The sequence below is a fragment of the Fragaria vesca genome, linkage group LG4 (genome assembly GCF_000184155.1).
Source record: "Fragaria vesca subsp. vesca linkage group LG4, FraVesHawaii_1.0, whole genome shotgun sequence".
NCBI classification, from domain to species: domain Eukaryota; kingdom Viridiplantae; phylum Streptophyta; class Magnoliopsida; order Rosales; family Rosaceae; genus Fragaria; species Fragaria vesca.
In genome coordinates this window covers 5532039-5542412 of record NC_020494.1, presented here as the reverse complement: position 1 = coordinate 5542412, position 10374 = coordinate 5532039, and the positions used below count along the sequence as shown (strand labels likewise).

Below are 10374 nucleotides of genomic sequence, written 5' to 3'. Positions count from 1 at the left end.
AGAGAGAGAGGAGGCCGCCTTCACTACTCACAAGTCACAAGCTTAGCCTCCCTCTGGTATACTTATCTTCTTCTTCTTCTCTCTCTCCCTCTCCTCCCAAAATTCACAGGTTGATCTTCTTCTTCATAAGTTTTTTTTTCTGTCTTCGTCACAGGTTTGAGCTTTCAAAGATGATGATGCGCTTGGTCACAGCTCTTGTGATGTTTGTCCTTGCTGGAGACTTTGCTGCTGCTGGTAATGTTTTTTTGTTCTCTTTGTTCGTAAACTGCTTGGCATAGCATTCTTAGTATTCAATTTTGATAGAAAATTAGAAGTGAACATGTAAAAATTTCAGAACTTTCTCTTCTACAAGCATCCTCTGTAGTCTAGAAATGCTAAAGTACTAATCTTTCCATTCGATACAGCTCTCCTTCTCATCCCACTTGATTTCAAACGTTTGGTGCCCAAGAGGAACAATATATAGGTTATATATACTCCAAATTCCAAAACTTTATTGTTGATCTGCACCTTCAGAGCTAGCCTCACAAGTCTCCACCCACTTGTCATCCCCATCACCATTTCTCTTTCTCTTCATGATCTCCTTGTTCAGCTCCACCTTCGAGAGAGAGAGAGAGAGAGAGAGAATTGTGGTACAATGTATCATCTGCCGGGTCTACATGAGGGTTGCTACTCAGGTCTAGAGGTTTTCCTTTCCCCGGCAAATTCTCAAACTGCCCTGCTTCTTCCATTGAGTTGAGTGCCATATTCTTTGCTCCACCACATTGATTATATCCACGGAGCTCAGAAGGGAGTTCGCGTTCTCGTTAACGGCGTCTCTAATCGTCGATAAACAGTCCAGCAGCTCCGGAACAGAGAAGACGAAGCTACTGGTCTCCATGGCTTCCAAGCTTCTGTCTTTTTTTAACTTCTCTGCTGGTAAATGATTGATTCTCATTAACTCGTGTACTTCAATCCATTTTTGGTTACAGGGTCCCCGGGGGAGCACCATGACACAGTTCCCTCTCTTTTGAAATACTGCATTTTGTTGATCACTGTGATCCGCATCTTCAGGGAGATTCAGCACTTGAGAGATGTGTTTGATGATGGAATTCTTATCCCCCGTACAGCTCAGGATGAACTTACTGGCAATAAAAGCTTTGAAAAGCATTTTCTCAGCACCCTGAGTGCCTTTATGTGGATGTATCATGCTTTTTTCTCTGTGCACAATTTGCTTATGATTTTGGGTGAGTGCCATGATGGAGCTTGGAGTTACGATTGTAATGGCTTTGGTCAATGTTATTGGCGACTCTGTAAGCTGGAAATTCTCTTTTCTCTTTCAGTATTTATATATCTTATCTTATGTTTAATTATCTAATATCAGTTTTTTCCTTTTCTTTACCGGCCTTATCTTTTTGGCATCATGTTACCTCTCGCGGTGCCTATAGCGGCGGTCACTTCATTTGCCGGTCCATTTGAGTCCGGAGTTGACACTGTTGTTGGTCTCTTGGGATGTCTCACAAGCATAGCTCTTCACTACTGGGCGATTAAGCGAATGGTAAGGGTTGGATTCAGTTCGTTGTGTATATATATCTCTCTTTCTATGGTTTTGACTCTAGTATTAATTCTTCTTTTTTTCTTGTAGATTAATATCGTAAGAGGACGCGTTCCAGTTAAAAGTATATCGAAAAAGGATTCGGCGATTATGTTGGTTTCCTTTGTGTTCTGGATTCTGGATGGTTTTCTTGGAGGGGACGGCTACATTCTCTTAGCAAACATTGTCGGTGCTTGTGTTGCAGTTGCTGAGCTAGTCTTGGCAAACAAGATGTCTGATTTGGTTAAAAAACCGTAGAATTTAGAGGCATGTATTTGTACTCTGAACTTTGATGTTTGATTTGGTTTAGGTTTTAGCAATATCAAATGAAATTTGGCTATCCGTATGTGATGTTTAGCAATATCAAATGATGTGCAATATCCTTTAACTTCTTTTTACCATTACAATAGAGAAAAAGCCCTAATCGAATTGAAAGAAATGCAAACCAAATAAGTATCATACTCAAAAGCCATCTAGCATAGAAAATTGCTCGTACATTCTAACCTAAGCAACATTCTAACCGCCGCACATAGAGCAAGTCTGCAAAATAGATTACCGGAATCAATGTCAGTTGCCGCCGGCGATGAGTTCTTGCGATGGGACACTATCACAGAGAATTCGATTATCCTGGAATCACTTGTTTCCATCGAGCCATCGAGCCGAAGAACTTTTCGTTTGGGTTGAGTTTTTGTTTTTCTTTAATTCAAGTTTATCCAGTCCAGCTTGTGAACTGTTTCCCAAACACTGATTTAAGATTGAGGCTTCAAATCCAATCTATTTCCATTCCAATCGAAGTCTGATCGACATGGATATTAATCTTTTCCAGTCAGGTCTACCAAACACAGCCTAAGGATCAAAACATCAGCCTAGAAAAGGCAATGAACAAGCTCAGAGCCTCAGATTTTAAGGCAGAAGTCCTTACATAAGAAGATTAGCAGAATAGCAGCCGTCTCTAAGCTAAAACTAGAGAATACACTACCCAGATGACTAAAAGTTGTGTAAAAATGCTCAATGACAACCGGTAGAGACAAATCTTATTTCAGAACGACATTAGTACATTATGAAGATTGAAGATGGAAATGAGCATCTTCTTTTATTCATTACATCAAAGATTTTGGGATACATCTACTTATATAGAAGGGCCTCTAGTGTTGCACACGTATAAACAGAAAAGAATGAGAAGAATACTACTTGTTTCCTACTATTTCATGTATAATTTACATATCCACCAAGAAACCTTGACATCTCTTGTGGCGTAACCTATATATTCCATCTATGGGTCAAGAAAGACCGCATGCTTGGGAACCTCTCCATCTACATGATTGTTGGACATCACTTCATAATCACTTTGTTTCTGCACAAAAGAATGTATTTCACTTTACATGCTACTGAAGAACTTTATATCAGGAAGTAAATCAAAACTAAGTTCAAATGTTCCTGCCCTATGTTATTAGGCCATACCTCGGAAAGTTGATCAATTGGAAACAAATTTATGGCTCCAGGATTGAAACTGATTCCACTGTAATGAGAAGCATGAAAGAAAAGTTATATTAGTTAAACATGGAACTGTACCAGTTGATAAAGATTGGAAAATTAGTAACAAAAACTATCACTAAATGACGCTCCTCCAACATGTTTACTGGATATCTTCTATACGGGCAAAAATGAGGGCTATACAGAAGACATATTGAAAAATTAACACTCTTTCTTCTTATCCTTTTCCACTGTATAAGCAGATGAGAGTTACCAGCGGGACAGTACTAGCTGCCACAAGTATGGAATAAAGAACTCCTCTGGATTACTCTCTTGTTCATATGTGAAGCGCAACTGGGTGAACATCTGAGGAAACAAGATTATGAAGGGATTATAAACAACAATCACCAGGTACAACTTCAAATCAACTTATCGAACAATGTCTCTTTTCCCCTTTTACCTTCATTCCCTCACCACGCCATGATCTACAATTAATGATTATGACTTGAAGTACTTTTTCTACTGACCATTCTCCATCTGTTCTCTGTGCATCCACGCGGCTATTGAAAAAATCTAACACCTACAAAACCAGACAAACAATTTTAGTCCAGTCAAATGCACCAAAAGGTGATTTCTTCATATTGTTTGAAAGTTAACAAAAAGGTAAACAGGAGCCCAAGTGCCATAAAAAATTGCCCACTGATGAGAATATGACAAAGTTTTGTTTAAAAAAAATGGAGTTAAGAGAGATAATATCGAGCATACCGTATAAATATTTTCAAGCAGCTCATTGAAGCGTGGATGATTCCTGAAAGGCTGAAATACTTCCTGCCTGTGCATTATCGCATATACGACCTGCACCATTGTATAGATTAAGAAATACGGAAACCGGACCATGTACTCAATCCCTCAGAGTAATACAACAATACCTCAGGATTCCGTGGCAGAGCATATGTCAAAATTGCATTTAATATTTCAAGGACAAGTCTCAAGAAGTCGGTATATATATGCATCTCTGTTGACTGCAACGAAAAAGGTTCCAGCTTAGCAGACAATAGAATAATACAGGGTGATACTTACTAAACAAAACAATTTGGAACAGCCATAATAGATGCAAGGTATGTGGTCATTACAGTATCATCTTCTATTGAGTTGCCTTTGGCTAATGTCATCTGATTATTACGCAACTCTGCTAGTTTGTTGTACCTAAACCAAAGATTACAACAACATGTCAACTAATGCTCTAATAAGGGTAAGAAAGGGGAAACAAAAGTAAGAACTCCCAAACAAATAAGAAAAAAAAAAAGTAGAGTAAAGCTAATGGAAAAGAGAAAAAATAAAAAATATATGAAACAACAAGGCAGGCAGAAAAGAACATACTTCCGAGAAAGCATATCAAATAGGCTGACCAATCTCTGGGATGCATACGCACTCAAACGGTGGACATGAGGTGCCATGTTTGCCAAAGTTGCTAGACAAGTTGTATGGAGATAAACATCCTGTTGCAATTAAACAAAGATAACATGTTAATCAGGGAAATACACAAAATCTCCAAAGAATAATCACTGTTCTGTGACCACTAAGAAACCAACTTATTAAATCAGATTCCAGTTCTGTGAATTTAACGCATACCTTAAATAAATTACTATGCAATACACAAATAGCAAGGTGTTACATATAATTGACATAGATATCAAGTGATAAGCAATCTAATAATCGGAGTCATAAAGCACTTGGAAGAAAGTTCACAGTTAAAGAGGCAGATAAATACCCGCAACTTAGATAGGTTATACTGCACTGTCCTTATCAGAGAAATGACCATTAACGAACCAAGCGACGTCTGGTGGAGGAGACGTTCTTTGTACCAGGGAACAGTAGGGAGTATCTGTGCATGTGAAAGTAATATTAATATGACCCCTAGAAAACATGATGACTAGTTGGTTACAGGAGCCAGGCCTTACCAATTTGTGAATGCTTGCATTAAAAGATGAATCCTGACTAAGTATGAGAAGTATGATGAGCAACATGTAGATTTGATTAGATGTCCTTTTTGGGGCATCATATAACGCTTCCAGGATGGGCATCAACTGTCCATGTCATAACAAAAATAAGCATCAGTATCAAGTGTTGATTTCAAGTCCAAAAGAATGTAACAGTATGTCTTAAAGTCTTAACACAAATTTTGCCACAAAAACTGGTCCATTTCTTTTTTCTTTTTTTTTGTCCAATGACAGTGATACAGCTGTGTTACATACCAGTGTATCCAAATCAGTTCGCACCAAGACATACTCCAGAAAGTCTGGATTTCCTTGCAATAAAGAGTAAAGCAAAAGTGCAGCAGCCTCATCAGTCAAGCACCTGCAGAGGGAGAAAATGAGAAACTCAAAACGAAAGTTGTACTCTCAGCTTGTATACACTGTATATTGAGCACGGCTATTGAGTAGCATGCCCATGGAAATCACCACCAAACCATAAGGCCCAAAAATTTCACTTTGAACAGCATGTCGATATAAAATTATAAATGTATATGTTAACAAACAGGTATGCAAAATACTAAGGCCAAGGAATCTTTTTCTTTCTTATACAATATCTGGGTGGGTGATGTATGTACTTGGGACCTCGAGTGTAGGACTTGATGAGTAAACTCTGTAAACCACTAGAGCTACCACCAGCCTCTACAATACAGCCTAGGAATCAAAACTATAGAAAACATAAACTAAGCAGCAAATTAAGCTAATTTGTTAGTTCTGGACACATTTGTTTTTATATGATTGTCATTTATGCACACAGAAGACACCTAAATGTCCGAAGCTTGATTTTCTATCATTTTACTTCCACATACATAGTACACTCATGCACTCCATCTTAGGAAGCCCACAGCAAGTTAGATGACAATAAATACAAAGAATCAGACAATAATAGCACCAGAAAAAGGAATCGACTACAAACACGAAAATAGAAGGAAAAACAGATACTTACATTCCAAGGGTATCGAACAGGGAAGCAAAAGGTAACCTCAAAACTGGACCACTATGTGCGTTACCCTCAGTATCTACACGATCAACTGCAAGCCAGAAAAATATTGTAGCCAATTATTTGAAGGAAACCTCATAATAAGAATACATAAAGAGATAATTAAAGCATCTTACATTCAACATCTGTTGCATGTTCCAAGGCCTTGCAGTAAGGGTTGTCAGAAAAATATCTACTCCCTTTTAAAAGTGAATTTGAAGTAGTGGTATCATTTGTTTTATCTGTAATTGGCTCCTTGCCCACAACACATTTATGATAATGAGTGAGAATAAGTAGCACATGGAGACTGCAATCAGCCAAAAGACTTCTTGAGCCTTCACCACTGGAACTGACGAGAAAGTTGAATGGTAATAGCATAAAATTTGCTGCAAGGCAAATAATTGGTGTCAACAGAAAGTTATAATTCAATATTGCCCAACAATAGTAAAAACCATGACACCCTAAAGAAGCATAAAAGAAAAAAAGATATCAACAATTAAAAGCTTGGAATATGGTATATATACAGGGCATGTGTACTGTTCTCTCAGGAGGGAGCCAAGTCAACATAAGATTGAAGAAAGAAAGAAAAAGTATATCAAAGAAACAGCCATACCTGCTGCAGAACTGACTCTTTGTATAACACCAGGCTGGCTTCCTTCAGAAAATATAGAATAAGATGCACTATTCAATGGTATCGAACGTCCAGTGATGTAATTAAGTAGCAGTCTACGAACAACCAAGATAACCAAAGAGCTTTCCTGTACATTGCAAAACTAATGTAAGATTAAAGAAAAATGGCATCAGCTAGAAATTTCAACTAAAATAAGTACAATTTTGTCCATTAACCTGAGACATTGCAGCATCGAGAAATGGGTTCACATCTTCTGGTCCTGGGGATGGGCCAGAAAGAAGCTGAGTTGACATTGCAATCAGCATGAAGTTAAGCAGTTCCAAGTGAAGGAGGTATGTATCAGGACTTCAATGAAGAAAATATAATTAGGAAAACAGTACGCATAATATGAATAATAGGGCATAACTGCATGAGAGATTACTTGAAATTTACCTTACATCTATTGATCCGATAAAGGTAAGCACACTACACATTACGAAATCCTCAATGTTAAGATCTGCAAAATTGAATGAAACAAGATAGCTATAAATTTATGCTGTCAAAAACATTTTATTACATAATGTCAACTGGATCTGAACCCAGATAATAAGTATATGAAATGAGAAACCTAAACAAGAAGACTTCCCAGTCCATTCAACCATCAATAAGTTGTGCCCTTTTGAGTCATCAAAAATCAACCTCCGGTGGGAGTAATATGCAATGCTTAAAATACTAACAGCCATTATTTCTTTGTAATAATAGGTGTGACTTAATTCTCAAATTATAGTTATCATCTAATCCTCATACCATAGCACACCTCATGGTACACTGAATAAGACAATTAATTTGCACTTTCACTTAGGCTGAAGATATTATTAGAACCAATACATCATGAAACATTCCATTGAAAAGCTCATTACTGGTTTGACATCATTTATCAAAAAGAATACAAGGAAATTACCTCTTGTAATATCAGTTGGCATTGGCTCACTTTCATCTAGAGATAAATACAACTCTTCCATCTTGTCGCTTTTTGAATTTTCAATTAAGTACTTTAAAAAGACAGATGAGATGTACACTGCATTAACGGCCTTCCCATAAACAAGAGAAGGGGCACCAGAAGTTGAAATAGCTTCTTGTAAACACCATGCCAGATGGATCAAAAGCTTTGCGAGGTGTCTGGTTTTGTAGTTGTTTTGTGCTGCAAAATTGGGACGAAAAAAATAAAACACATATGAGAACATGCAGGTATGTTAAGCTGCTGAAAGATGGCCAACCGCGAAAAGTTGAAGTAGAAAAGAGGCACAAGCCATTACAGTTATCGAATCATCATTCATCAATAGTTTAAAGAAAAAAGGGAGGATCCTCGTGCACATTTCTAGAATTTCCAGGACTCAATGGATGCACATAAGGTCAACTCAAGAAGAAATGACTCTATAATCTCGTGTAAAATTAACAATCCCCTTTTGGAATACAGAATCTTCAATACCCATATCATCAAACAACCACAAGCACATCAAAATTTTGATAACTGATGTAATTTGAACTAGGAAAAAGTCATGGCTGAGTTCTTTATCAGTAAAGTTCACATGATTCAGTTACTGTTCCAACAAACCAATGATGGGAATGGATGCACTTAAACATCAATATCTACTACATGCATATGAGAGACCTACTGGTTGACTACCAATCACTTGCAACAAAGATGAGATTTATGCAGAATGGTATTTAGAATTTGAGAGCCATGATTCCATCTTTCCCATTATCATACTCCTAAGAGGTGCTGACAATTTTACACTCTGGTTAATGTTAGGAGTTTTTGGTTATTCAACAGGATACCAAATTGCAATCCGATGCCCTCAATAATGAGCAAATGCGCTTTCTTTACTCAAACCGAGAACCAATCGATTGATCCTATGGCCTTGGTTAACACATGCTTAAAACTCACCAGCCAGCTAGGTAAGATAAAAAAGTTCACTAAAGACCGAAGCTTGAACCAAGCATTTCAAGCACCTTACTTTCTCCTTTTCATTTCTCCCACGGCATAGTAGCTTCTTTAGTTTACTCGAAATTCATTCCTTGTGCTCTATCTCTAGAATGGTTAACTTTCTCTAACAACGCTTCAAACTCTAAAAATCACAAATCTATTACCCTAATCACTGAAATCTACTGGCCTAAGCTGATCACCATGTTAATATCCTTCGATTTCGAGTGTGATGACCACGCCTAAGCTTAATATCTATAAAGACACAAACTAATGCTGATGCCGCATATAACAGAACCCTAATTACATCATTATGCTGTAATTTGAATCAAAGCAAGTAACAATTTCACGATTCAAAACACAGAAACTGAGAGAAATAGAAAGAGAGAGAGAGTTTACTGACCGAGAGCCTCGCAAGCTTGTTGAACGCGGTCAGGAGGCCATTGAAGACTGAGAGGGAGGTCGAGCAATTTCTGCCAGTAATCGGAGGACACAGGAAAGGACTCGTCGCCGACGAAGGTCCCGATCAGATACTCCGCCGTTTCCAGCGGACGCGCGGCGGAGCTGCCCCAGCGCGGCGTTGACGGCACCGCTCCCATTCCAATGCAGCAGCAAGCACAAGAAGAAGACGACGGCGGCGGCTCTGATCAGAGGAGTAGGAGTGCGGCGATATCGGAGGCGGTGGTAGTTGGCGCCAACGGCATTACCGGCTGGATCGGGCGGTGGAGATTTGAGAGGAGAGAGTGTGAAAGAGATGGAGGGAAGGAGAGAGAGAGCTTGGGGAGGAAGGTTTGAGAGAGAGCCACTTTACAGAGAGGAGAAGAAAGAGACTACAAAGTCTGCAACAGCCAAAAGAGATTTACTAGTACTCCCTCTCCCTCTACGACTTTGCGCACCATTTTCGGTTGTGAAACCATACGACATTGCGTCTATTCCCCGGTTAATTTTTTGGTGACCAAAATACCCCTATGGCCCCGACGCTCTAAATGTTGTTAGCGTTTTTAGGATGCGATTGTACAAGCAACGATGCACCGAGTCCTATTTAGAATTCTAAAATTAAGCTTGCTTGAGGAGAGCAGTAGTAAGACCTTTTTTAGAAATGTCTTGTGTTGTATCAATCCCTTATAAAAAAATAGAAAATAATAATAATAATATCGGTTAACTAACAACAAATTTTCGTTAATTTATTGTCCTAAATCATGTTTCATATTATGAGTGATTTTTGATGGTACGTAGAAATATGATCTGAGTTACCAAGTGCGGTGTGGTATGGATTTGATCCTTAAGCTCGAAAATATAGCGTCATAGCATTTTGACCCGTTATGAATGAAAATACTAATTTTTCAAGGTGTGAACTTTTTTTTTAACAATTTAAATGCAATAACTAATCTTTTATGAGTTACACTCACGACTCCTAATTTATAAAAATAATTTTTATACTACTGGACTAAATGATTCACGAGCTCTAACGATATATAATGATTAAAGCTCGGGCCTATCAAGTACGAGGGGGGTGTATTTTCGAAAATGGGCATTTTAGTCTTTGCGTGGAGTGCTCTTGTAACAGTCTGGGCGCCGTCGGCAACAAGACACGTTGAGAGTTGAGACAATATTTTGTTGAAAAGTATGACTTCAACTTTAATTAATCGGGCCTAATTAACCCCCCACAATTAATTAAGAGGTGAACCGTCCAATGACAATCGGATTCTGCCTAAACTCGATTGG

General features: G+C 38.3%; 2 protein-coding genes across 2 annotated transcripts; one reads left to right on the top strand and one right to left on the bottom strand.

Moving 5' to 3' along the window:
- Positions 1-1374: 1374 nt before the first annotated feature.
- Positions 1375-1935, top strand: LOC101298112. Its single transcript, XM_004296532.1, has 2 exons — positions 1375-1534; positions 1622-1935. The coding sequence occupies exons 1-2, from the start codon at positions 1400-1402 to the stop codon at positions 1826-1828; spliced, it is 342 nt and encodes a 113-aa protein (XP_004296580.1). The 5' UTR covers positions 1375-1399; the 3' UTR covers positions 1829-1935.
- A 633-nt stretch (positions 1936-2568) lies between these two features.
- On the bottom strand, positions 2569-9426 carry LOC101297822 (dymeclin-like). Its single transcript, XM_004296531.1, has 18 exons — positions 9053-9426; positions 7627-7866; positions 7119-7182; positions 6902-7031; positions 6669-6813; positions 6193-6441; positions 6023-6107; positions 5299-5401; positions 5005-5130; positions 4815-4928; positions 4424-4542; positions 4177-4249; positions 3973-4065; positions 3809-3898; positions 3504-3623; positions 3318-3409; positions 3032-3089; positions 2569-2924 (listed from the first exon to the last, which is right to left on the bottom strand). The coding sequence occupies exons 1-18, from the start codon at positions 9246-9248 to the stop codon at positions 2844-2846; spliced, it is 2178 nt and encodes a 725-aa protein (XP_004296579.1). The 5' UTR covers positions 9249-9426; the 3' UTR covers positions 2569-2843.
- Between the last annotated feature and the right edge of the window lie 948 nt (positions 9427-10374).